General features: G+C 37.5%; 6 protein-coding genes across 11 annotated transcripts; 1 reads left to right on the forward strand and 5 right to left on the reverse strand.

Annotated features, from left to right (window-relative positions):
• The first annotated feature begins 1,100 nt into the window (after positions 1–1,100).
• LOC127258623 (cystinosin homolog) lies at positions 1,101–2,750 on the forward strand. The gene is made up of 9 exons (XM_051285548.1): positions 1,101–1,235; positions 1,331–1,463; positions 1,584–1,673; positions 1,768–1,892; positions 1,978–2,020; positions 2,102–2,219; positions 2,318–2,367; positions 2,441–2,515; positions 2,606–2,750. Exons 1-9 carry the CDS (start codon positions 1,117–1,119, stop codon positions 2,645–2,647), a joined length of 795 nt encoding a protein of 264 aa, XP_051141505.1. The 5' UTR covers positions 1,101–1,116; the 3' UTR covers positions 2,648–2,750.
• A 256-nt stretch (positions 2,751–3,006) lies between these two features.
• On the reverse strand, positions 3,007–5,353 carry LOC127258622 (protein WVD2-like 7). 2 transcript variants are annotated; one of them, XM_051285547.1, is made up of 8 exons: positions 5,124–5,353; positions 4,335–4,914; positions 3,891–4,241; positions 3,757–3,815; positions 3,590–3,664; positions 3,398–3,506; positions 3,232–3,324; positions 3,007–3,144 (listed from the first exon to the last, which is right to left on the reverse strand). In XM_051285547.1, exons 2-8 carry the CDS (start codon positions 4,806–4,808, stop codon positions 3,043–3,045), a joined length of 1,263 nt encoding a protein of 420 aa, XP_051141504.1. In that variant the 5' UTR covers positions 4,809–4,914; positions 5,124–5,353; the 3' UTR covers positions 3,007–3,042. The 2 variants fall into 2 exon arrangements, with proteins under 2 accessions (XP_051141504.1, XP_051141503.1); XM_051285546.1 differs by having other exon boundaries at positions 4,335–4,817; positions 5,124–5,352.
• A 224-nt stretch (positions 5,354–5,577) lies between these two features.
• On the reverse strand, positions 5,578–9,827 carry LOC127258464 (peptidyl serine alpha-galactosyltransferase). Its single transcript, XM_051285311.1, has 8 exons — positions 8,880–9,827; positions 8,618–8,788; positions 8,140–8,383; positions 7,839–8,039; positions 7,281–7,753; positions 7,038–7,202; positions 6,706–6,949; positions 5,578–6,617 (listed from the first exon to the last, which is right to left on the reverse strand). Exons 1-8 carry the CDS (start codon positions 9,194–9,196, stop codon positions 5,946–5,948), a joined length of 2,487 nt encoding a protein of 828 aa, XP_051141268.1. The 5' UTR covers positions 9,197–9,827; the 3' UTR covers positions 5,578–5,945.
• A 413-nt stretch (positions 9,828–10,240) lies between these two features.
• On the reverse strand, positions 10,241–12,602 carry LOC127258558 (probable carboxylesterase 16). The gene is made up of 2 exons (XM_051285435.1): positions 11,537–12,602; positions 10,241–10,978 (listed from the first exon to the last, which is right to left on the reverse strand). The coding sequence occupies exons 1-2, from the start codon at positions 12,373–12,375 to the stop codon at positions 10,438–10,440; spliced, it is 1,380 nt and encodes a 459-aa protein (XP_051141392.1). The 5' UTR covers positions 12,376–12,602; the 3' UTR covers positions 10,241–10,437.
• A 1,488-nt stretch (positions 12,603–14,090) lies between these two features.
• On the reverse strand, positions 14,091–17,900 carry LOC127258115 (serine/threonine protein phosphatase 2A 59 kDa regulatory subunit B' eta isoform-like). Of its 4 annotated transcripts, XM_051284776.1 has the most exons (4): positions 17,489–17,900; positions 15,840–17,091; positions 14,538–14,948; positions 14,091–14,420 (listed from the first exon to the last, which is right to left on the reverse strand). In XM_051284776.1, exons 2-3 carry the CDS (start codon positions 17,061–17,063, stop codon positions 14,580–14,582), a joined length of 1,593 nt encoding a protein of 530 aa, XP_051140733.1. In that variant the 5' UTR covers positions 17,064–17,091; positions 17,489–17,900; the 3' UTR covers positions 14,091–14,420; positions 14,538–14,579. The 4 variants fall into 4 exon arrangements, with proteins under 4 accessions (XP_051140733.1, XP_051140732.1, XP_051140731.1 ...); XM_051284775.1 differs by having other exon boundaries at positions 14,091–14,948; positions 15,840–17,088; XM_051284774.1 differs by having other exon boundaries at positions 14,091–14,948.
• Positions 17,901–20,231: 2,331 nt separating this feature from the next.
• LOC127258436 (AUGMIN subunit 6) lies at positions 20,232–25,917 on the reverse strand. 2 transcript variants are annotated; one of them, XR_007840311.1, is made up of 14 exons: positions 25,624–25,917; positions 25,477–25,533; positions 25,281–25,375; positions 24,478–24,628; positions 24,019–24,144; positions 23,752–23,908; positions 23,490–23,550; positions 23,128–23,413; positions 22,733–22,858; positions 22,382–22,531; positions 22,008–22,245; positions 21,443–21,919; positions 20,702–20,854; positions 20,232–20,538 (listed from the first exon to the last, which is right to left on the reverse strand). XR_007840311.1 is itself a non-coding variant. In XM_051285273.1 (13 exons), the coding sequence occupies exons 1-13, from the start codon at positions 25,837–25,839 to the stop codon at positions 20,814–20,816; spliced, it is 2,181 nt and encodes a 726-aa protein (XP_051141230.1). In that variant the 5' UTR covers positions 25,840–25,917; the 3' UTR covers positions 20,232–20,813. The 2 variants fall into 2 exon arrangements, 1 of the variants encoding a protein (XP_051141230.1); XM_051285273.1 differs by having other exon boundaries at positions 20,232–20,854.
• Positions 25,918–27,098: the final 1,181 nt, after the last annotated feature.

The raw sequence follows: 27,098 nt of genomic DNA on the forward strand, positions 1-27,098 counted from the left end.
CACTCAATAAAAATAAAATTTTAATTTGAATGATGCCAAAATTGAAAAAAATAATTTCAAATAATTATAATATTAACGAGACCAAAATAATTATTGCTCTTATAATAATTAGGGTCCATGTGAGAAAGGCCCCGCCGTTGACTGCGGAGGAACAAGATTGTGGCCGATCTGCGAATTACACAATGAATTATAGTGAAAGAATGACATGCAATTAGTGTCTAAGAGGACATCAGATCACTTATTCTCAATTCCTTTTTATTCCTTCTATTCCCGCTAATGAGAATAGAACATGTGAAAGAAAGAAGATAACGAATACAACTTAAGACTTATGTGTTTCACTTTTTTATATTTAGCTTTATTCTTTATTATTTATTAATTTTATTCTATTTTTAAAATAAAAAATAAAATTTATATCCAAAATTAATTTGTATTCAAATATTTTTATATAATATTTAAATTCTATAATTTTTAGATTTTAATGTAATTTTATATTATTTTCAAAATTAATAGCACTAGAATTTTATCATTCATATATATTTTAATGTGATATTTTTTAAAAAATATATTATATTTTTATAATAAATTAATATAATAAATATTTGAGAACTAAAATTAATTGAATAAAATTTAATTTTTAATATAAGTTTTTATTATTTATTTAAAAAATAAAATTAATAAATAATAAAAATATAATAAAAAATTAATAAATTCTAAAATATTTTTTTAATATATAAAATTATATTGTTTCTGTTTTTATCTCTTCTCAGTGTAACTTTTTTTTTTTTTTTTTTTTTTTTTTATTGGTTGGAATAAAAGGAACAGAGAATTTGAAAAAAAGGTGATTTGTTGTGGCAGAAATCAACTACAGTAGTTGCCAGAACCTGGACGTGCTGATTCAGAACATTCATCACGCGAATTTCGTATTGTGTAATTCCTTTTGCTCGTATAGACTTGTTCTCCTCTTCATCGTCTTCTCCTCTGCCTATTCTCACGTAGCATTATTTCGATTAGGTGTCTGTATATGTATGTCCTAGAAGCCATTCGAAACGATGTTGGAACCATTGGCAGCCACCGACGGTTATTCTGAGCTCGCGAGAGCGGGAGTATTCAGGATCGATGCCTTCGTGGAGATCGTTTCCATTGGAGGTGACGTCCTCCATTTTGGGATGGATCGCGTTCTCGTCCTGGTCTGTCAGTTTCTACCCGCAGATCCTGCTTAATTTCCAGAGAAAAAGGTATTCACAATTCAAATCATACCTCGTGTTCTACTACAGAGATTTGAATTTCGATAGAGACTAGTGATGTGATTGATTGTGGTGTATTTCCGCAGCGTGGTAGGGCTTAATTTCGATTTCGCGCTGCTGAATTACCTGAAGCAGAATTTGTATTTGTCCTACAATGCTTCCATGACCTTCAGCCACACAGTGCAGGCGCAATACCGTGCAAAATATGGTCACAATCAGGTAATTAATTGCATTCTCCTGTCCAAAGCAGAGGGAAAAGCTATCAGTAAGTAAGTTCAATCGTGATTCAGGTTTTAAAAAGTGCAATCATGGTTTCACAAGTAAAGTGTGTGGCTGCAGATGCTACCTGTTGCTGTAAACGATGTGGCTTTCTCAATACATGCTGTTCTGACGACTGGTTTCACTGGATTCCAGATTTTGATATATGATGTATGTCGTGGATTGGATCACACAGACTACGTACTGTCAGCCTCGCTTGGATTCCTTAATTCTGAGATTTTTTACTACGAATAATTTGCTGCAGCGAGGGAACCAGAAGGTCTCGAAGACATGTAAAGCCCTTATTTTGATCACGGGGTTAGCTGCTGCAATTTGCACGTTCTTAGCCATACCGAGCAATAAATGGTATTGGCTGGTGTCCAGCTTTAAGTAAGAACACCGCCACTAATTCCGATCTTCCATTTCTGTTGGGTATGTTCATTTCCTGCTCTAACATCTCTCAATCCTTACCCAGCACAATTCAGGTTGCTATGACAGTCATCAAATACATTCCTCAGGTAAGTCTGAATTCTGAAACCATTTCGAATCTGAGATTTACCTGGACGTCTCTGCCTGACAATTGTGTTCGGTAAATTTAGGTGGTATTCAACTTCCAGCGCAAAAGCACGACTGGGTTCAGCATTGGCATGGTCTTGCTTGATTTATTGGGGGGCATTTGCAACATGACGCAGATGATCTTGCAGTCGATAGATCAACGTGAGTTGATAGCCAAACTTCATATATATATATATATATATATATATATGAAGAGAACCTGAACTCCTAATTCTTGATTGCACCCTTTACTTCATCAGGTTCCTACAAAAACTTGTTTGGAAACATAGGGAAGAGTCTGTTAGCATTGGTATGCAATGTTTCTTACATGATCACTGCATTCCTCGTGATTTTCCATCGAGGTTGATGATTTTGCTCTGTAGGTGACTATAATATTCGACGGAATCTTCATATTTCAGCATTATGTGCTGTATCCAGCCAAGGCAGCTTCGTCTCAGGTATGGAAGGACCTGTGCTTACAGTATAGAATGCAATCTTGTAATAATAATACACAGGAATGGTTTACTATATTGCCTTCGATGATGCAGGTGAATGTGGAGCTGCCGAGAGATGTTGAAGCAGCACGATGAAATTCGTCTAGTTCTGATGAACAACTACACAACTACTCCACTTCGGTGCCACGAGCCATATGTAATGATAGACCATTCAAGCATACCTGGTCTGGAAATGCAGATGTACATCGATCCATCCATGGCCTGGAGGTTCGAGCTTAACGAAGGATCTTATTGGTATAGTGTTAACTTCCTCTCTTCTCTTGAACAAGGAGAATTATGTTAATACTAATGAATTATAATTTCATACTAACTGTTGATTCTATCAACTTCTCGCACTGCTGATGCATAAACAATAAGTATATGTTTGATTCATTAAACGAAAATGCAGGCAGAAACTATCCTTGTGTCGTATACACCCAAAAATGAAAGAGAAAAAAAACATTCTTCCTATTTGGAGGGTCATTTTCATGCTAACTCCTCTCAGTAAATAATTTGGGAACTCTGATACCGTTTTTTTCCGAAGAGTTCTTGGACAAGCTCTTTGGAGAAGATGATGGCATTGAGATTGTGCCCTGCATGTACAATGAGGAATTTAGAAATCGCACCGATGTGGATTAAAACAGCAATGAAGCCAAGGGCAATAGACTGCTGTGATTTACCTGGTTTCTGTATTGTTCTTCTTCGTCGAGGGGATTTGAATCTTTGAAACAAAACATACATCCGAGTTTTTTAATCTTGTTTCCTGCTTTATCCTGCAAAAAACAATTTGTTACACAGAATGAACTCCTTAATCAGATGAGGAATGTAATGAGTCAAACTTGATACCTTGGATGATTCTTGTAGCTTCGTCTTTTGGGCTTCGCTTCCAGTCAAGTTCTCCTCGGGTTTCTGTTTGCTTTTAGTAGCACTTTTTTCTGTTAACGAATTGGATAACCTGAAGGACAACAACATTCGAAAGAATAATCAAAGAAATGGATGCACTAATTCTTGATTCGATGCAATAATCTTCAAGCTTACATTGCTGAGAAATATCGCCATTTATGGCTAGTCGACTTGCTTCCCAGGGTTGAGGAAACAACCGCAGTTTCCGCCCTGCATTGTATGTTAAGTAATTTGTCATTTACCAACAGCGACTGTGACCTATTGGTCATCAAAATGCATCCATGGCGTTAATCAAAGCAAACCTCGTGCTATTCAATTGAGAGTTGGCTGGAGGATTTGTCGACGCGCTGTTAGATTGTGCCTGCAAATAAAAAATGTTGGATAAATATCAGCAACGAACTTAGAGATAAATCTCACTGAAAGGAGCCACGCTTACAGTCGAACTGTAAGCTTTCTCTGAGTTTGAATCCCTATCAGATTCCTTGACTGAAGGTTTGGAGGAGAGATTTTTCGAAAGAGGCGCTGCCATGGATGAGCCACCAGCATCCCCTGAGTTTTCTGGTAGCTTCGAAGGTGATAATTTTACATCCATGGAGTTCACTCTAGATGTGATTGTCTCTTCCACAGCATTGCTTTGTTTCTCGAGATGAAAAACTTGCTGAGCAGGTTCAGAAGGACCTTTCCATGTTTTATGCTGAATTGATGCGTCTGATGATGACGACAGATGTGCTCCTAATCCATCTTTGCTTGTCGCCAATGGTTTATCCTCGCTAGCTGCATAATCCGCCTGCATCAAACACAACAATTACTTTCAACACAAAATTGCAGACCATAGCTGCCAAAAGGAAAACAAAAGCATTCAATTCAGCCATGGAATTACCTTCAGCATAGACCTCTCAGATGCCGAGACTGAAACAGCATCCTGTTCTTCAATATCATTATCAAGCTTTACAGAGACTCTCTCTATCTCCTGATGATTTTCGAGATCATGACCAGATTGTCCATCGCCGTTATCCTTGTCTTCAACAGTTTCCAGAGCTTCATTTCCCTTCGGAATATCGACACGCACCATTTCCCAAGCACGAGGATCTCTCTGGTTTTCAGCAGCGGACTCAACTTCTACAGATTCTGTAATTGGACTGGATTGCTCAAGCACATCTGCAGCAGCCTTTTTGGCTGCAATCCTCTTGTAACGAGCCTCGAAGAAAGCCTTCTTCTGCGCCACCGATCCTGGCCGTGAGTACCGCTCGGCCTCCTCGACGTAGTTCCTGTGTAAAAACGCAGAACGTTTCTCCCAAGACAAGGATTCATTCAGAAACCTCCCGAATGAAACTGAATCCCCGAGAGCTAGCATAAGGCTCCCCTGCAACACATGGATACCATCGCTCGTTACGACTTCTCAAACCCTAGCATTCCTTTCGGAACTCAATCTGAGCGAGGAAAAGCGCAGTAAAAATTGGCTGCAACAGAGCAGATTTGTATTCAACTTCCATTCTCCTTCTCACTCCCATAGCAGCTTTCTAGATTTGTAAACTAGCGACAGTTGTTGTTATTACCATTTACCAATCATGTTTCTCAATCGACAAATATCAGAATCAATGCATCAATTATAGTTTAAGCAAACAGGGGAAATGTAGAGTCACTGGATACCAGAGAGAATTCTTCTAACCTGATGCGATTCATTAGGAATTGCAGAAGGATACGAGAACCCCCGGACGAGACACGTTGAATCTCCCATTCTCAGCTTCAATGGCCGCAGCAGCAGCAGTAGAATGAAGAACAAGAACCTCCAACTAGGCAAACACACGAACCATGGAAGGCACACTGCGAGAATCCTCGTATAAATCTCTCTCCTCAAATACTCAAATTTGAAATTCAAATGAAAGGACACACACACACCCCCTCTGCCGTAACGTCACTCATTTCTGGTGCAGCTTTGCCCCTCATTTTCAGCATCGCCTGGCCCCACATCCTTGAATTTATCAATTAATTAATTACGCAATAAAACCGCCATTGACGAGGGGTTGGATGACTTCACACAAATTTCACACACCATTTTATCCACCAAAATCCTCTCAGTAACGTAAATCTACACATATCTGAAGATTAAAATCTTCATTGAGGACCCTCGATTTTGCTTCAAGCTAAGAAAATTGGGGAAGAAGAGTGTTGGTTGCACAACTACCTCTTGTTGATACATCACTATTCACTGCTACAGCTAACTGCATTTTGTGCATGGAAGACATGACATTGACAAATGACAATGAAGCTTTCAATGGTGCTTATTACTGTAATTTGGGTTTCTTTATGCCATAATACATACAGTACAGAAAAAACTGAAAGAAGATGAACTCGTGGCAGGTCTGCCTTCTTCTTCACTGTATGGATTCAAACCTATGCTCTGTTTCTGAAACTATTTCATGGTGCAAATAAAAGTGTCAGTTGCTGTTCTTATACATACATACATATATATATATGTGTGTATGTATTCCTAGTCTTCAGGATTGTTTCGATCCCAGAATCCCGGATTCGAGTTTCGTCGTTTTGACTTGTATGTCTTACCCCGCTTCCTCATACCTCGGCGCCGCAAAATCATCATCGCCATTGCTCCTACAAAACCGACGATTGACAGCGCCCAAAGGCCAACTATCCAGAATCTCATCGAACTGAATGTCTGGTTCGTCTCCTCCGGTGTAGAGATTCCCCGGGATTCATTTTCGGCATCAGTCTGATTGACCTTCTCGAGTTTCTTCGAAGCTGTTACTTCAATGGTGGTCTCGTCACCCGGTGAATCCAACCTAGGAGGATCGCGGGAGGTCATCCTCGTTGGAGTTGGTAAGAAGCTATTGGGATCGGGACATTTCTTCTGGCTGTAGTACTGGCGCAGCGCCTCGTTCATCGTATTTACGCAGTCTATGCTGAGCAAGTCCCGACTCAAGAACTCCTTGTTCGACTGATCGAGTGATGATGAATGAGGAGGGCTCGGAAACATAGCCCAACATTTGTTCACAACGTCGAAATTTCTCCATTTCGCTTTGTCGAAGATCCAGTCGCCGACACTGAATTCCAAGCCATAGTGATACACTCTGTAGTTGACGCCCGGCGTCGGAACATAACCAGGGTATATCATTATCTCATCGTTTATGAGATGCTTTAGCTTCAGCTGTGCCAATAAATACGAAAAAAACGTGTAAGAACTCTAAGAAAGCTAATCGAAGCTCGGAGATTACTGAAAGTACTAAAATAAATACCTCTGCTGCGCCAAAGGAGTATCCGTACATCTCGCTAATCCATCCGGATTCGTAAACATCTCCCGTAAAATTCGTGGACCAATGCGCCATATCTGCGCGCACTTCCTCGGTTTTGTGCAGCCAAAGCAACGCCAATCTCCTGAGATCGGTTATATGCATTATTATCACGCCTCCGACCTTGTTGCAAGCCTCGGGATGGCGAGTGTGGATCGTGGCCAGCACATTGTCGCAGCCAATAAGGTATCTGAGGCATAGTATACAGCGCATTGACGAGTTTTAAGTAACGTAATCCCGATTCATTCAAGAAACTAAGATATGATATGAAATCGTACTCGTAAGGAGCCGAGACAGGTCTTCCCTTAGCTGCGTGGAACTCCCACGGCGTAATAGGACCTTTCATTATCATATCCGCATCGAGGATCACTATATATTCTGCATCGATCTTTACGTGATTAAGCCAGTGCACGATCGCAGCAGGTTTATTAATCGCCGGGTACCTGCCATTGAAGAAACGATGTTTGGTTATCAATTCGCTGTGTTACAACAGATCGAAAATGGGCATTTCAAAAATTTACCAATCTCCGGTTAAAGGATGGCGGCTCATCGACGGGACGTAGTGAGTGGGAGCAAGATCATGTCCTTTGTAATGCTTCAAGTCCTCGTCAGTGCAGCTCAGAAGCCTCGTGATGCCTCCCGGCTGACCGCTTTGATAGAAACTGTGGACGAGCCCGATCGTCTGCCAATCAAAGTACGAGGAACACTCTGTCGAGAAAACTGTATGTATTTTCGGGAATGTCTTTTCCGGCTCGTCACTGTCTTGCTTATGAACATCGTTCATCATCCTGAGGCTTTGTGGAGTCACTCGTTTCGGCTGAGTAAGTTCCGAAAAAGTTTGGCCCTTTAAAAAGCTCAAGTACTTCGACCACTTCGGCTTGGGGCAACCGCGCGCTGTGTGATGCAACCACAGACCTTCATTCAGCGTATTCATACACTCTATGCTGAGAAATAACGCCCGTTTTTTGTTCGGATCATTCTCCATTTCATTCACCTGCAAGGACATGTAATGGCAACATAAACCAGTATGAACCTTAATGCAATTCGTCGAATTTTATAAAAGAATTGCGACTTGCTACCTGTCTAGGATAAGGAGGCTCGGGAAACAGACGCCCGCAGTCGTACACGACGCTGTCTTCGTGATGTTCTAATTTACTAAACGACCAATTTCCGACGCTAAAAGGCAAGCCATAATGCATAAGAATTGGCTCGACGCCTTCCCGAGGAACATATCCCGGATATATCATCAAGTTATCATTTATCTTGTGGCGCAACCCAACCTGAAGAAAACAAGACACGATTTCAAGGCAATCGAAAAAAAAAAAAACAGAAAACGATTGAAACAAGAATAACTACGGAAGTAAAGACAATTTTTTTAACCTCGGCAGCGCCAAATGAGTATCCGTACATTTCACTGATCCACCCTGTTCCGTATATATCTCCAGTGTACTTAGTAGGCCAATGCTCTTTATCTCCACGAACTTCTTCCGTTTTCGACAGCCACATAGGCGCCAATGCTCGGAGATCATCGATATGCATTGCTAAAAGCCCGCCAACCTTATCGCATAGCTCGGGATGCTTTGTGTGCAGTTTCGCAAGAATGTTGTCGCATCCCACCAAGTATCTGGTAATGAAATTACACAATCCTCATGAAGATGTTTCGCCCGAAGATTAAACAGAAACAAGATAATGATCAAATCAACATTCCAAAATGCCCAAACCATACTTCAAATTGAACAAATCATAGATCACAAACACTTGAATCCAACAAATTACATTCAAATGAGCCAGTGAATAAGTCTGAACTATATTAGAACATCAAGAACACAAATTATTGAAATTATTAGCATAAACTGACCCATAATATGCAGCAACAGGTCTTCCCCTCTCAGCTCCAAGCTCCCATGGAAGAATTGGACCTCTGATGATCATGTCTGCATCCAGAATAACAACCCAATCCACATTCTGTGCATCTTTGCTGTGTTTAAGCCAGTGGACTACACCAGCAGGTTTATTAATGGCTGGATACCTGAAAGAGAGATCAATAAGCCCTAAATCAAGAATTTTGCTTCTTGTCGATTGTTAGAAACAAATTTAGAAAAAAAAAAAAAAAAACTGACCAATCGCCAGTCTTGGGGTGTCTGCTCATTGAAGGGACCTCAAACGTCGGAGCTAAGTCGAAACCTCTGTACTTCTTCTTCTCTTCCTCGGTGCAACTGAGCAGACGAGTGATCGGGCCGGGCTGCCGGGCCTTCCGGAAGCTATGCACGAGGCCCACAGTTTGCCAATCGAAGTAATCCTGGCACTCAACCGAGAACAGTGTGTGGATCCTAAACGGCGCCGTTCCGGCCACCGCCGCGGCGGATGCCTGCAGGCAGCTCGCTAATAGCGCCGCCACTAACGCCGTTAAGAATTGCATGAGTCTTACCGTCGCCATTGTCGCATAGCCGAGAACAGAATTGAGTTTTCCCTGAAAAGATCTGAAATAGGGTTTCTCTAATTTTTATTTTTTTATTTTTTAAATCGAAGTCAGCTCTTTACCAACATTTTCTTGCAATTTTATGCCAGAGAGACAAGATCGTGGGGAAAGGGGCAGCAGATTAAATATACAGGGAAGAAATTTCCATCGAAGATGACCTGTAACATCATATCCCTGAAACTCTCTTCTTCTATCAAATAAATGAGCAAACAAATTCGATGATGTTCATTTACAGAAACTGAAGGAGGAGAAAAAATCAAAACGAATTAAAGAAAACCCATTTGGGTTTATGGAGTGATCCTCATTCCTCACTAACACCACAGTTAAGGCAACGTACAATAGAATAGTTGACTTTCTTTTTTTTTTTTCTTTTTGTTTTTCTGAAGAAATACAGCTCAAGCATCCAATAATCAATTTATCCAGTCCTCCCACATCTGGCAATAGAATATACAGCTCCTACAAGATTTAAAAATCAACGTAATCCAACGTATATAGCAATTTGAGAGCTAGCAAATTACCTAACCCAAAAGAAAATTTGAACTGTACAATGAATGGAGGCGATCAAGAAACATGATCTCAACAGCAGCAATTTACTAATTCAAAAATAATACAACTAAGGAAGAGAAAATTTGTATTTTAATCAGAGTTGGTAAAGTGCAGCAGTAAATGAAGAATTAATCAAAACTACCTAACATCACCCAAATTTTGACATGTTCTTGATGTCTAGTAAGAATCTCATTTTCATTTATTGGTAATTCAATCTATGGATTTGTTACCATAGTTCCATTGAAATTTTTGTAGGACTAAAAAGATATTTGTAAGCAGATAGACAGATTGTGTTAACTCCAGTGATCAGTGGAGGCTGTAACTGGTTGAATGGTAGCTATGGAGATACTTCAATACTTCAATTTAATCCACAAGGCACAATGAAATATCCCTATCCTTGGAAACTAATAATCAGTGTATATCAATATATTAGAATAAAAGATGCACAAATAAAAGTAAAGCAGTAACCAACAAAACTATGTTTTAAAAACCAATCAATAATAAATGTACAAACAGAGAAGTAGTGACCAATTTTTTCTTCTAAGCCATACTCATTATACATATCCATCCTATGCATGGTGTTGTACCATTATCATACACAGCAACACGCCCGTGTTCTAACTCGAATGGAATCAAACATCCATCCGTATCGATCAATACGAGAACTCGTGGCCTCGGAGTGAAATATACTTCTTGACCCAAATGGCGATGTCCTCAGCGCAGGCCTGAGCTAGAGGGGTCTTCAAGAGCATGTCCAAAGTCGCAAATTCATGAACGGCGTCCTTGTACTCGAGCACAGGAGAGTCGACATTCACCTTCCGAAGCTCCTCCGAGTATGCGATCGCACGGTCTCTCATCCAATCGTGTTCAGCCACAACTGTCAGGGTCGGAGGCATCTGTTTCGGGAGAGGCCCTCCTCTGTTCGGGTTTAGTGGGTTGGCTGCCGGGTGATCGAGGCTGAACTCTTCCTCGGGAAGGAATAGTTTCCAAGCAAGTGTGCACATAGCCTTGTCGTAAAAGTAGGAATTTGCGAGCTTTATTTCCGAATGTGTCGGAACACTTCCGATGAAGAACGGATACATTAAAACCTGGGCAACCACTTTTACCGGCTCCAAAAGCTTGCCAGCCTCGACAGCTTTCTGAGCCACGTAATCAGCAATGTTCCCCCCGCAGCTCACCCCAAGAAGCACACACCTGGTTCCATTAAAGGGCAACAATACAGCAATTCAGATACTACACTCTGTTTACAAAGATGCTTTTAGAACTTTTGACAATGTTAATTACTATAATTTTTTCAAAAACATTACATCAAATAGTATTTAAATAAAAAATCCAAATATCCAAACCCAATTCAGACTGAAAAGAATCATACCCTTTAAATTTCCAAAACCTCTGTCTAAAGTAAGCAACATATTCAAAGAATCTCGAATAATTACATCAAGAACTCAACGAAAAGTAATTCGACAGTCTAAGGAAGCTCTTCAACTATGATCCATCAAGTTGCCAACATGCCAAAGATTATCATATCATAGCTAGTCAGATAATCTATAACAAAACTTATTGATTACCTTAAGCAACGCTGACCGATTGTATAACACACAAATGCTCAATAGCCACACAAAGAGACATGGTTAATAACTTTCGACAGCAGCAATAAACTCATCAAGCAAACAAATAAGCATAACATTGGCATAAACAACATCAAACCAGATAGCAATTCAAAAAGTAGCACATATCCAACAAAACACCGACCTCGACGGATTCCCATGAGCAGCTAACCAAGGCTCCACCATGGATGTTCCAAATGCATCGGCAACATGCCAATTACCCTCCATCTTCTTCGCAACAGCTCCTCCTCCTCCTCCCCTCCCAAATTCAGCCAAATTCGCCTGCTTCGCTAGCCAATGAAGCACTTTTACTCCATCCTCGAAGGCCGCCGGATACTTATTCTCCGGCGCCAACCGATACCCCACAGCCAACACTATCACATCGCACAGTTTCGCAATTCGCCGGCAGAAACAATCGTTTGCTACTGAATCGTTGCTCCCACTCACAAATGCCCCGCCGTGGAACTGCAGCATCACCGGTAATCTCCGGCAGTTCTTCCCTGATGGATTGTAACCTTTGTAACCTCCGTCGGATTTCAAAGCCGAATCATCAATACAGCCTCCGTAACTACTTCGTCTATTGCTATCAATATTCTGAACACGCTTAACAACTACACCTCCGTTGCTGCTAGGAATTGCCCCGTTGTTTGGCGATCCATAGCTGCTACGGCGAGATACGGAATCGAATACAGGTCCACGAGAATTGGTCAGCGCGTCGGGAGAACGAAGGCAGGTCTCGGGAAGAAAGATGCGAATCGAGAGCGACGTCAAAGGATCTACGTGTATATCTTTGGTGGCGACGCCGTCCGTGAAGGAAGGATTGACGGCGGCGGCGGTGCCCTCCTCCGGTCGTGACGTGACCCCAAAATTTCCGCCACCGCTGCCGACGGCGTCGCTCTCCGGCACTTGTAATCGGCTCTGCAGCCGATGCTTTAGCATAAATTTGAAAAATACGCTGTATAACTTCACGCCAATGCTTGGCATTTCACCGAATGATGATTAATCTCCTAAGAACGCAAATTCCGCATCCGATTCTTCACTCCTATCGTTTGTTTGTTCGTTCCCCACCTCTGCGCGTTGCTGGCAAAAGGCGCCGAAGCAAAATTGATCAAACCCAATCGCTAGGATTTAGGGTTTACAAAGATCAAGGAAAATTCAAACCTAAATCCACAAATTTTCCAAAGGGGTTCTCTAGAGGATGTTAGAGAGAAGGTCTGTTCAGAATGTCCAAATATATATATATATATATATTATAATAATATGAAATGAAGTAATTATTGCATACGTACTATAAAAATAGGAGTAATAAATATATATAATACTCCATCCTCCCATATAATTTTGATGTATTATTTTAAATTTTAATTTTAATTAAATTATAATTTATAAATAATTAAAAAATATATTAATAAAAATAATTGTTATATAATAAAAATATGATTATTGATTAAAATTATAAAATTTAAAAATTAAAATATAATTAAAATAAATAATTATATTTGAAGAAAAAACGACAAATTATATATAACAAATAAAAAAAATAAATAATGTGTAATAGAGAAAATATAATACTTACACGCACCTTTTAGTTTAGATAGACAAATACTTTTTAAAGATTTTAAAAAATAATTCGAGAATAATAAAATAATTAATGTAATTATTTAAATATACATATATATTTAATGTAGCATTTAAAACAAAAATAATAGTGTCAAGCATCCACCAAAATTAGTGTCAAAACGAAGCCTTGTAAAAGAAATTATCGGAATCAAATTAAATTGTTGGAAGTTGGAGAATTAAACTGAAAATTTGGAAACTACATAATATATTCAAATATTTTAAAAAAATTAAATTAAATTAAATTAATTTATTAATAAATAAATATTTACAATAAATCAAAAGTAAATATAAAAAATAACAATGGCAGATTTTGATATTACAAACAACAAACACGCGACAGTCTAATGCTAAAATTCTTTACCTCATAATTTTTAGGTTTGTCAGTTTGGACACTCGCAATCTACTTTTTAAGTCTATAAAAATCCGAAATAATAACCCACAAAACATAAATATGTATTTGCTTTGCGTTTTGGTTTGATTAATTTTTTTTTTTTTTTTATATGTAAAATATAGTACTCCCTAAATGAATATTTGCTTTTTATACGTAGTTTTAAAAATATTAGTATTATATTATGTTAGGATTAAAGTAAAAATAACTGAAATAACCTTACTAGTACGTGTGATATCGGGATATTTTTGTTATGTGACGGATTAAAATGGAAAAATGAATACTTTGTTATAAGACGAAATGAGTAAATTTCATAGATAATATAAAACTAGCAAGTATTTGTACTATATTTTTTTTTTAAAAAAAATATATATTCACTTCGTCCGCATGTACATTTTCGTCATTATACTTAGCATTAAAATCATTATATTTTTATAATTTTTTTACAAATGTTTATGGAAGTATTTTGCATAAAATAAAAAATTCTTACAGAAGAAACAAACTTAAAATATTCGATTTGTTTCAAATCAAATATTCAAGTTATTCGAATATTTTATTCTAATAAAATAGATAGAGGCAGGATTCAGGAATAAATTGACAACAAAAGATGCAACAGGACATAACATCCGATTTACATTCTGCTTGAAAAAACAACAAAAACCAAAAAGCATCAGTTAGAATTTCACAGCTGTAATAAAAAAGTTGATGCTGATGATGGATGATGATGTTATAGTTATACATGATATAAATATAAATATATATATATAATAAGTAAGTACATAGTAATAAAATAAACTGAAAACCCCAATTTCAAAAACATGAAGATCTTTTTCTAACAATAAAAATGACTGACCGACTGACTCACTAATTGAAGAGCTGCTGTAGAGTTTTTAGTGCCAATTCTGCTCTGTGTTGTATGTACAGCATTCCCTGCTTCCTCTTCCTCCTCTTCTTCTTCTACATTAAAAAACACCATCAAACTCTCATCATTCCATATTCCTTTTTCCTTCATTTCTTCAGCCTGATCAAACGAGGATACATGTTATATATATATATATATATCTTATATCACAAATTGGAGGGAAAAATCAGGCAACAAAATCATCTGTTCCATTCCCACTTGGCAGTCATCCTTCACCTCCTTCCATCTATGAAATCAATAAGAAAAAGGTGTCGGGAATCAGCCGGATCCGGATGTCCTCTTGGCGGTTGTTCTCGGGGGAGGAAGAGCTGCTGCCTCATTGCTAGGGCTCTTCGTAGCAGCTAATTCCTCCAGGCGTTTCCATGTTGCTTCGCGTTTTGTCTTGGTTTCTTCTGCCTGTGATTCGTCTTCTTGGAATTTTTGCAGGCACTTGTCGAACAGCTCCTGATCTGCATCTGAGAAGATTTTGCGGACATTGAGGGTCAAGCTCTGCACTGCCTGGTTCCAGTGGCTTCGGGCATTCCTCTCCAGGGAAGGAAAGATTATCGGAAGAATCACTTTACGGTTTTGCTTGATCAGATTCTCGACATGGTCGTTGTTCCATAAAAAGAGAGCCCTTTCGGCCACCTATGGAAATGCACATATATTAAACATAAATACACTAAGAAACATTTAAAATACGGTTACATGCCAACGTGTAGAGGCAAGGAAGGGATGTCGATTTGTGATGAAAAGTTCAAGAAACTGCACAAAATGATCTTGTAAACAACATGTCCTGATATTGTGCTGTGCATAAATCAAGCACACCATCGACAGTTTAAAGGGATCAATGAACAAGAGAAAGGGGCCAAAAATGACAAGCCAGTGAACCAATCTGAGTCTCCTCGATCACATTAAAAGCATATTAATCACAGTATGCAGAGGATAATTAAGCATAGAGGCAATTCGGAAAAATTTAAGCAAAAGTAGCTTGCCTTGCACTAGCCATCATTTCTCTGAAATCAAAGTGTCCGTCCTTAAGCTGGCAATTTGTGTTACTTTCAATCAAAACACAAGTTCCAAATAGCACACACATTTTTCCTAATGAAGTAAAACTACGTGACCATTTATTTGTGAGCGAATGGTCACTCAGACAATAACTTATCTTTTTCTCCAACAACCATTATTGTTACGAAAGTTCAAACAATTAACAATCCAAGCACATATTCCATAAACTTCTATACAATAAGTCGAGCAACGACTCTAGCAAATAAAATCATCTAAGCACATGACTTGAAAATGAAAAGGAGCAAAAAAAAAAAAGATATAAAGAAGGTGCTATGAGCAAAACTTACTAGAGATAAGAAATGATTAATGTTAAAGAAGAGCCGGAGGTATAATCTGATGGATGCAAAATTAATCATCGTAAATATCATAGTTAAAATGGGGTAAGAAACAGTCAGCGCAATCTTCTTATAATACAATTGAAACGCACTAAATGTGAACAAAACCAAAGCAAAAATATACTGTAGAACCAACCTGAAAATGCGAGCTGCTTAAGCAACGCCCAATCTGACGGAACAAAGGGACCATACAGCGCTGGAATTCGGGGGGCTGAGTTGCTTCGAGCACTTCCTCCAGCTCGCCTAAGAACATCACCTCCTTCGAACTGTTTGTTACCGGCCAATACTTGAGCAACCCCCTAATGACCGTATCAGCAAGTTTGCAGTCCTTCTCGACAAATTGCGTGATGCAATAAGTTAGCTGCTGGTGGTACATGGTTATGCACTTCGGCTTGTGGAGAGGAATGAGAGCCCGGACAAGGAAAAGCTTGTGCTCTTCCTTCAATGGAAGGGCGAATCCGTTAATAATGCTGCCCAGAATTTCCAACAGCTCAGCGATCCCATTGTGCTTTTCTGTCTCGAAAATGAAACGGTAGAATATATTGTTTATGGATTTCCGAATGAACGGCCTGTGCACCATGAACTTTCCATATATGCGGTGCAGAACAGTCTTTAAGTACTCCCGTTCCCGAGGATCTTCAGAGTCAAAGAGATCCAACAGCTTTAAAACAAAAGATTGGTCAATGTAGCGCTTTGCCAGTTTGGTGTCGGTCTCTGAAGAAGTAACGAACCGGAGAAGGAACTCATAGACAATTTGCAAATGTGGCCACGCGGGATCCATTAATGGCTCTTCTTCTTCCACGTCAAATCCTTCCACAACTTTGTTCTCGCGAGGCTGAGTGGATAGGGCACGGAATAGATTGAAGGACACCATTCTTACCATCTCTTGCATCAGCGATTCGCTGAATTTCCCCGAGGCTGACGTGATGTAGTCGACTAGCTCCATTAATGTCTGCCGTTTGATGTCTTTTTCTTTCAGATTCTTGGTGGGATCAGTGAAGTCAAACACCACACAGCACAAGCTCAGCTTTTTGATAAACAAGCTTTGCTTCTCGGCATTGGGCACATCTCTGAAGCTCGGCAAGGCCTCGTACGGAACAGGCCCGGGCCCCACACTCCCATTCATCCGCGAATTTAATTGGTCAACAAGTTTGTTCCCATGTTTCGGGCCAGATGTCTGCGCCGAATTATTTGTTCCAGGAACAGAGGGAGCATTCGGATTGGCTGATCGGGAACCAGCAGCAAAGCTCCCTCTCAAAGTAGACGACTCATTCGAAGGCAAAGCAGAGGATCCCCCATCCCGATTCTCCGCGAGCTTCGCCTGTTTCCGGGGAATTTTGTTTAGAATATTTTTAATCATCACTTAACAGCCCACCAAAAGCAATCTTCTGCAAGCAGAAACTCAACAGCAGTTACCAATCTTAAAGAACACAAAGTTCATAAAAAAAAACACAGAAAATCAAAACAAGGATATCCCTACACTCAATACTATTAAACTGCTAAAGAATCATCATATGGCAAACATACAAATCACTCAACGCCATAAATGAATTATGTCTCGAAGTCAAGGATAAATTAATCTTCATCCATTCAGAAAAACACCAACAAGATTCACACAATTGCAAGTCACAATCATAACGATTATAAAAACTCAAAGTTGCAGAAATCAAGCACGAACTAAGACTTAACTAAATAAAACTAAATCTGGATAAGATCCAACAGTTTTGACTTTTAACCAAAAGGGGGGAAAATATCGTGTAAAAGGATGCGATGAGATTTGAATACCTCAAGTTCCAATTGACGCCAATTTCAGTACGGATTCCCAACTGTTAGTTCAGATCAAAAGGCGTCGAGATCTGGGCACAATCTACAAAACCCACCGGACTTGCGAAAAAGCATCGGAACAGTAACACACGAACCAAATCACACGGATTAAAAAAAACACACACACACGCCAATACCAAGGCTTTACAACAAGGAGTGCAGATTCATGGAGAAAAAGGATTGCAAAATCCGCGGGCTCACCGACGAACAAATCGAGTATATAGGTGATTTCAGTTTTTGATGCCGGAATTGAGTGTGGGGTAAAAGATTGGGTCACTGTGAGTTGGGGCAGTGATTTGAACCAGAAAATAATAGAGAGAGAAACCCCGAGACAGAGAGAGAGAGAGAGAGTTTTTATTTAAAATAAAGACAGGAATCAATTTCTAGTGGTGGTTCTTAATGATGTGTTTGGTTTTACTGAGAATTATTATTATTATTACTATTATTATGTGTGTGTGTGTGTTTTTTTTCAGATTATCTTTACTATTTCGACATTAGATTCTTGGAAGCCGACAGGGTCGGCAGCTCCTATTGCATCTACACCGTTGGTTACTGTGGAGCCTACTTTAGTGAGTGTGTGGATGAAGGAAGTGGCGTCGAGGTCCTGGATCTTGTAAAGAAAAAGGTTGAGTACCTTTTTGTATCACCTGTCTCCTCCTAGTTTTTTGGTTTTCCTTATCTCTCTCTGCGCAGAGCCCTTTTCCTTAATTTATTATACTTGTTTTATTTGTAGACCTGAATGTTTTTATTTTATTTATTTAATGAAATAGATAAATAAATTTCATTATTGTGAATGATTAATTTGGGTCTTAGCAAAACAGAAATAAGCGTCATTTTCAGGAGAAGTAATTGGCTGTGTTTTGTTTTTGTGTGTGTGTGTGTGTGTGAGAGAGAGAGAGAATGGATATTTGGATTGAGTCAAAATATTCATTCAATATTTTTGAACTATAACTTTATGCACCTACAAATTTAATTTTGGCAAGTAGCTTTCAAAAAGTTAATTTAGGTATTTGGTAAATTAGTTTTTTTAAATAGTTTTTTTGATTCAAAAAATTAATTTTTGAAAAGCTAACTTATCGAATAGCTTTTTCTGTTAAAAAAATTTTTTATTCCTTACATGTCTTTAAAAATTTATTATGCATTTTACACAAATAAATATATTTTTGATTATATTAGAATATTTTATTATAATATAGTTTTACTTTTATAAATTTAAAATAATTAATTTATATATAAAAATTATTTTAATTGTAAAATATATAAATTTATTAAAATCAACATAAAATATAAATATTAATAATTTATTTTTATATTAAAATTATATTATATAAATTTTATACTAAAATAAATTAAATAAATTAATTTTATTGAAAATTATAAATATAATAAACTAATCGATAACTAACATAATAAATATATACACGAAAAATTTATTATTTTATATTTTACATCATTTTCAATAGAAAAAATTATTTATATATTTTAATAAAAATATATTATTTTTTTTAAAATCTAACTCTAATAAAAATAAATATTTTTATAACACTTTTACAATATTCAAAAACTAATAACAAAAAATTTTAAACATTCTAAACTAAAAAAAAACATAATTGAATATATTAGAAATAAAAATAAAATAGAAATATCCTCAATTGTCATTTTATGTATAAACAGCTAATATCAAACAGTTGTTTTACCAAACATTTTAATACAAACCGTTAATCGAATCAGCTAGTCAAACCAGCTAATTGAATCAGCTAGTCAAACCAGCTAATTGAATCAGCTAACCGCTAATGACTATCAGCTAATTGCCAAAACACGCCCCAAATTCTATTGTTTTTTAACCGCTTATATATTTAATTGTGGCTTGGTTGAAAGAAATTTAGAAAATTGTACCTTGATAAAAGAGTAGCTTTTATCTCATTTTCAACAAATATTCTAGTAAAAATATGTTTTTTTTTTTTTTTAAAAAAGAAAGTCTTTCAAGATGGGAGATAAAGCCAATGATTGTGGATTAGTTCAATTTTCTTGTGCCAACTTAAAAATGAAACACCATATGTCATTCACGCCAGCTCACTTACAATTTCAAGGCATATTATTAAAATTCCAATTATAGGTATAGATTGTAACACCCACCTTTTTATCTATCATTATCAAATATTATTATTATTGTAAAATGGGCTGAATCAATAGAAGGAGATCATCAATAAACCTCTATTATTACTATTCTGCCAGAAAAAAAAAAAAAAAATTAAATAAATAAAACACGCCCAGAAATATTTGCCATTGAATCTGTAGAAGAGACGCCAAATTTGAATACCAAGTAGAAAATGGTAATGTTGAAGTAGTAATAAGATCTACTTTATCATTACCAAATGGACCTGCAAGACAGAGTCAATCATTTTTCAACTACAAGAACTGATCGAAAGCATAAAAAACAATTAAAAAATAAAATAAAATCAATACATCAATAGTTCAATACGTATGTACATACAGAATCAGCAGTCCACAGATTTTGGCCCAAGTTTTCATCACCAATTGCTAACAGAAAGACACAGCAAGAACCAAAGACAAATCCTCAGTAACTTGAAATTAACTTGCACTAGGCGTGGAAGAGCTGCTAAAAGTTATAGAAACATAATTCATGACAGTGAAAAAGGAAATAAAAATAGAGGAGGCTCCAGTCGAATGGCCTCATCGACACTCGTTAAAAGATGTAATATACATTGCATCGAATGAATGTAATGCGCACACAGCATAAACATACCAATCTCAAAGCATAAACTGAATGAACTTCCAGCACTACACATTCAAGGATAGTGTCTGATTTTTTTTTTTGCCCGCCAATAAAATGCACAAGTGTGTTGTGTAAATTGGGTTAGCAAGAATCTACACCTAAATAAAGTAGATGGTTACGTGACAGCATTGAACTTCCAGGCAGCAGTTTTCAATCAACCAAGGACAAATTTCAGTAACTTGCCCTTTCTTCTGGATGCACCACCATCAATAACCTGTTTCGTGAGAGCACACTCCAATGAGAAAGACAACGTTAATGTTGTCATCAAGTCTTTCCCTCCGGTAGTCACACCAAATGAGCAAAAAATTTCACAGCATGGGAAAAAAGGGCAATGCATATGTGCATCATGAATAGGAGCGGTAGGAATCAAACAATACCGCATAAGGGTTGGTTGGAGATTTGCAAGTTTGAAGGTTAAATGTGAAGGCATCCCTCTATTCGAGAATGCATACTGAAGCTACCACAGCAAGCAAAATCAGACATTCGAAGTCAGTGATCCATCAAAGCTGTTTCAGTCTCCGATAAAGGTGCTGCAACAGATAATGCACAGTGGATTAGAAAGTGGTGGAAGACATTGACATGTTCAGCGAAAATATTGAATATTAACAAATGACTAAGAGACTTATGAACAAGTGCCAGGTAATGAATTGCAATCATTGGTATGTAAAATGGATAGCAGCAGAAAAAACTGGATTAATAATCCTTCTTCATCATGACATTCTAATTCAAATTTCTTAAATCTCCATCTACAGATGCCATTATACAAAAGGTGATAGTAACTCTAAGAACTTCTTCAGTGACCATGAAGGTAAAGTTTTTTATGAGACGCAGATGTTTGAGCAAGAAATCAAATAGTATGTAGCATTATTTTGGCAATCAGATGACAACAACAAATAGGCTATATACAGTTTTTCATTGTTGAACAAAATAGATTATCACAATGCAGTAAATTCAACTGACCAGGAAACGACTCTTGTTTCATTCATTTTGCAGAAATATAGTAATGAACCAGCAAGCAAAACTATTCATTCTTTGTATTACTCCATAAGGGTCCCCCCCCCCCCGGAACAAACACATATTAGTTCTTAACCAGATAACCAGATATAATGTCATCATACCAAGCAAATCCTCGTAAGAATCTCCCAGAAGCGATGTATCCATCAATAAAGGAGGTGAAAAAACTTGACCCTGAGCTTCATCCATGTCATAAAATGATCTATATGCATCTGAAACTGATGAATTTGAACCAGCTGCAGAAGTAAAACCATCTACACCATCAAATTCATCTAAAGAGTCCAAATCATTCAACATGTCTGCAACTCCACTATACTTGCTCCCAATATTATCGTCCTTGGCATTCATCTTAAGCAAGGAAGATTCATCTTCAGATACAAATAAATGCCTGCTCTTTAGAGCATTAGCCATCTTATCTTGCCCATGTCGAGAAAAACCTGTCCCAGAAAAAGGTACAAAGTAGTGCTCAGAGCCATCAGTAGAACGACTGTCCTGTGATGATCCCGAGTTGCATACTTGTGATGAAAGAGCAGCTTCTCTGACAGATCTCTTAAGCTTTTGTAGAGAAAGAATGTCATCATCTGCAAATATAACAAAAATTTTGGGAAAAAAAGGATAATAAACAACTGATACATGAAAATATCAAAAGAACAGCATTTAATCGCATACCAAGGGAAAGATTGTCCATATTATTGTTTGGAGGTGGCTGCTCTGTAATGTTTTCTGCTGGATTGTTTTGAGCTACAATTTGTCGCTTTTGTACATTTGCACCTTTCCCTGACGAACTTGGTGTTGAACTAAATAGTGGTGGCAGTTTGAGAGCAGGGGAGCTAGCTGATACCTTATCAAGCTGAATAGATGACAGTCTAGATGATATATCACCAACCTCATCATCAGTACTGCTTTCCTGGGAAATACAATTATTCACCACCCTCAGTAATCTAAGAAACAAGGTATCCAAAAATGACATACATAATCTCCCATAATTTTCTTCAGAAACACACACACACCAATAAAAAAAAAAAAAAAAAAAACTTAGTTACCAAAGTCCTTCCAGAGCCCTGTGCCTGGCCAGTTGCATTTGATCTATGCTTTACGAAAGGGAGATTAGATAAGCTATTGACTTCCTCCGTAAGCTCTAAAATTGAGTTTTGTATGGTTGGAGCAACATCCTTCAGTTGATTAATGAGCACCTGAACACAAAACAAACTACTGTAAGAGCGACTTCTAAATATATGAAATCTGCCTTAACACACAAATAGTATGAAGGAAGAGATAGATATTATAAACGTTCCAAGTTCAAGAATTAAATACCAGGTGTAGAGCATCAAACAAGATTCTTAGAGAACCTCTGACATCACAGTAGAAAATTCAAGACATGACAAAAAAATTACCTGAATGCTGTCCAGGTGCTGCCGATGTTCGGCCAGTGTTGTGGCCAAAGACTCAGCATGACTGCTGGTACCACCATCATGAGCACTTCGTAGGAGCTCTGGACCCTCCCCATCATTGGCTTTTGCCTGCACCAGCACCATTCTAAGAATTTCAGTACATATAATTTGATAATCATACAAGAGTGTTCCTTTGTGGCAAGTGATAAGAAAAAATCAAGAATGCACATTAATCTCATGACAAAATTCAAGTATGCATCAGACAAGCTATTGATGAGCAATCAGAAACTGGCAACATCCAGAAGATAATGCACTGTATTCATAATAAACCCACAGAACCAAGAGGAGGAAAAACTAAATCATGACCAATGAAACCAATCTAGCAAAATCAAACATACCAGTAGGAGTGCTTGCTTATGAATTCGTTGCAAAGCATGGGTCCACCGTCGTAAAACTTCAGCAACATCAACTGAAGGCTGCCCTTTCATACTTCTTTCATCAACACGAGAAGTCTTATCTTCAATTCCATAAGAAGGATCCAATTTAGATTTGTCCTCTTTGTTTCCATCTGCTTGTGAAACCTCTGCGTCTTCATTATCCAAAAGCTGAGGATTCAAATTAGTTGATGAAACCAAAGAACTCTGGTCCATTGCTGCTAGCAAAGATGAACCTGAGATGCGGTATCTGAAAAAGACCATGGAGTATGAATACACCCGAAGCTACTGTATCTTTATGACAAATGACCATTTTAAGAAATTACCTATGCTCTCGATGAGCTATAAGATCCTCAATAGGCCCTGAAGCTAGAACCTCGTGTTGACCTATACAAAATTTAAGTATACACACGGTTTCAAAAAACTATAATATTGTTGATGAAACAGTAAAGAAACCAAGTGTTCTTGTACATAAGGTTATTGATATGGAACACTGATTAAGATGAGCACAAGTTTTCTTTAAAGGGTATCCAAGTTTTACAAGAAAATCAACAGGGCCAAAATATAAAACCCAAATAAAAACCCTACTCTGGCGAGATAACAAAGAGTCCCACAAGCGAGTAGCTCTTTGAACCATATGGGAATTCTGGCTTGAGCTAGATACCAGCTCATCCCAAAGTTCACCTTCTAATTTCACCTTGTTTCTCATATCATGTAGTTTTTCAAGCTCTTGCTGCAGATAAGCCTAACAAGATATAAGAGTGGAGAGTGAGTGATGCAAAGTCTTAACAAAACAAGTCCTACATAGTGAGATTAAATTGCTCTATAATCCACGATAGTAAAATGTTTATTTACCTCTTCAGCACATAGAGCGCGAAACTCCGCGGTCATTTCATGAGCTAAATTGGACCACATTGCCTGCCTTTGAACTGCAGTCTCTGCATTTTTCAGAAACCTCCTTCTTTCCAGAGCTATTCTAGCCTGTTTACAAGAAAAAGTACTTACAGTTTGAGTGGTGGCATATAGAAATTGAAAATGTTAACAAGTTATAATAAAACATCTGTGAGAAAGTAAAAACCAAAAAAACAAATCTTCCAAACCAGATCAATCCATTATAGAAATGCAAACAGAACCCACTTCATCGACAAAATACAATTCCCCAGTCATGAAGAAAAGAGACAGACATGCAACTTTTATGCCTCAGTGTCTCCTGGGCATCAAGAGCCAGGGGAACACAAACTTGTACATTATATCTATCAGATATAAGTGGAATTAAGTTGTTCCAATTTATGGTGGCATGTCTAAATGAAATACCTTAGTTACAGGAAGCAGTGTAGCAGCATGAGAGAAAGCAACATCGGTCAGAGGAGCAGGCAGTGGATTCGATGCCACATCAGCTGCAAATGTTCGCCTGTGAACCTCCCTCAAAGCATGCAAGGAAAGCTGCCATAAGAGTTCAACAAATCTGCAGAATAAAAATGAAAATATTTAGTAAATTTTGCATGAAATATAAGATAAGTGTTTCAGCAAAGTTAATTATTTCAAATGTGTTTTATGTTGGATATTTAAGGAAGTATCAGATTCATAAGCTTAAATAATCCAATTAATTGTTCGCAAACAAGATGCCACTCCTATTTGGTCAGAAACAGATACTTTGCCATGCCACTTAGAATAGAAACTGGAGCTTAACAAATTATTCTTAAACAGCTATGCTATGTGATTATAGTCCTATAAAATTGTTTACAAACAAAATAGCATAAGTGGAATCCATGTTGCATAGGTCAAGCCAATGAATCTGCATTGGATGCTCAGACCATATGCATCGGTACATCTCAATAGAGGGTCATTACTACACCGATGTGGACTGTCATTCTTGGCAACTAGATGTTCAACTAATCCTGGATCTTAACTAAGTATGGTTGCTCTAGTTAGTGCTCTTTGATGTTTTCAGTGTCTTCATTTCAATGGAGCTAGTCACACCCAGTCACCAGATACAGTGCCAAATTGTTATATTCTTATCAGTATGACAAAATAAGTCCAAATTAAGCCTATCACACAAATTTTATCCCTAGTCTCAACTAGTTACTACTAAACACCATAAATCAATCAACACCAACCTCGGTCCACAGCAAGTCGCCAGCGAGGAAACCCTCGAATTACTCCTGGGCAATGCTCCTTGCGACTCGAGCTCACTTATAATACCTTGCACGACCTACCAATTTCCCAGAAGAAAAACGGACCCAATCATATATCCCAACCAAAAAAGTAATACAAACTTACAGAAACGTAAACCAATAAATTCGACAATCATACCTTCCGAAAATCCCTAGACTGGGCCGAATCGAAAATCGGCCACACCTTATCGAAGTCCTGTTAAAAGATCCGAACTCGGGGATTACGGAACAGTGAGATCAAATCATACACATTTCAAAATTTTTTAAAGAGGAAGTCATAATTTGCCTTGGCTGATTGAGCTGGACCACGGAGGGAGGACAAGATGAAATACAGAAGCTGTTCGCCCAATTTGGGATTGGAGTGGCGGAACAACCCCACCCGAGGAGTGCCGTTGTTCGATCCGACGCCGATTACACTCGGATCCAAGCCGAGCAACAAACAATTCGTGTACATTGCACTCTCCAGCTCAATCTCTCTCTCCTTCTCTCTGTCCATCGTCATTCCACGCGCACTCGCCGCTCCTCCCTTAGCTTCTCGGGATGGTTCGCCTTTTCCGATTCGATTTCCTGCCCCCGTTTAGCTTTGCAATTTTAACAGTCCGTTTTTTGAAAAGATCAGGCCTTTGAAATACTTGAAATTGCACGATAGTCCCTATTCACCTTGATATTATATTACACCCCCTAGCCGAGTCAGAGAATAAATTTAGGGTGTGTTTGTTTGGGGGATTTAATAAGATTTTTACTATTCATCCAATTTTTTCCCCCCAAAAACATTAAATCAAACACTTATTTTTCATTTTTTATATTATACTAAAAATCAATTTTACATTCAAAACATCACATCAACACCTATTTATATCATATCATACAACTATTCAAATTCAAAATTTTTATTATTCAAATCCCAACTCAAAATCCAAACCCCCAAACAAACACACCCTTATTTTCAAAACAAGCAAACGTCTGCATAAATTTGTGGGTGCTTTTTCATATTTGAAGAAATAGAAGGGGTTAGAGTTATTTTGAACTGGTTGCTTAGAAGCGTGTGCATGATGGGCCCCACAGAGGGATGTATGTTTGGGAGAATTTGAAATGATTCCATCCCTAACGTGCGCCGATAGCTTTGCCGGCCAAATATTCGCTCTCCTCGCCGGTCATTGTAGCGGTGGTTATTTACAAAAAATTTCGATCTTTAATAAACCATGCGTGTATTCTTCTCTATTTTTTTTATTTAATTAATAAGTTGAAGGAATATTTTATAATAAATAATATATTTTTTAAAATAATTAAGGAATAGTTAGAAATATATATATATATATATATAGACCAAAACAATTTATTGGGATTTCTTTGTATTTTTAGATATATAATTAAAATTATAATCTTAACAAAAGTGCTTAATTATTAGGAGATGTATTCATTTAGGATTTTAATTGATTTGTTTGGATTTTGAAAAGTACGTAGACTTGAGTGGATTTATAAATTTTATAAAGTCTATGCAGAGTTAGATTGATTTTGTTTATTGATTTATATGTATTTTGATAGATTTGATTGGATTATTTATTAATTTTCCTATACTTCATTAGAGTTTATAAATTTGTGGATTAAATATTTTTATTAAAAAATATATATTTATAAATAAAATCACATTAAAATACATTTTTTATTAATTAAAAATAAAAATAAAATAATTAAAAAGGAATAAACATAAACTAACATTGTCAAATATATTCGATGATTTTTGAGCCGACAGAACTGGAA

The sequence above is a fragment of the Andrographis paniculata genome, unplaced genomic scaffold, assembly GCF_009805555.1.
Source record: "Andrographis paniculata isolate CXL003 unplaced genomic scaffold, ASM980555v1 Contig59END, whole genome shotgun sequence".
In the NCBI taxonomy this organism is placed as follows: Eukaryota; Viridiplantae; Streptophyta; class Magnoliopsida; order Lamiales; family Acanthaceae; genus Andrographis; species Andrographis paniculata.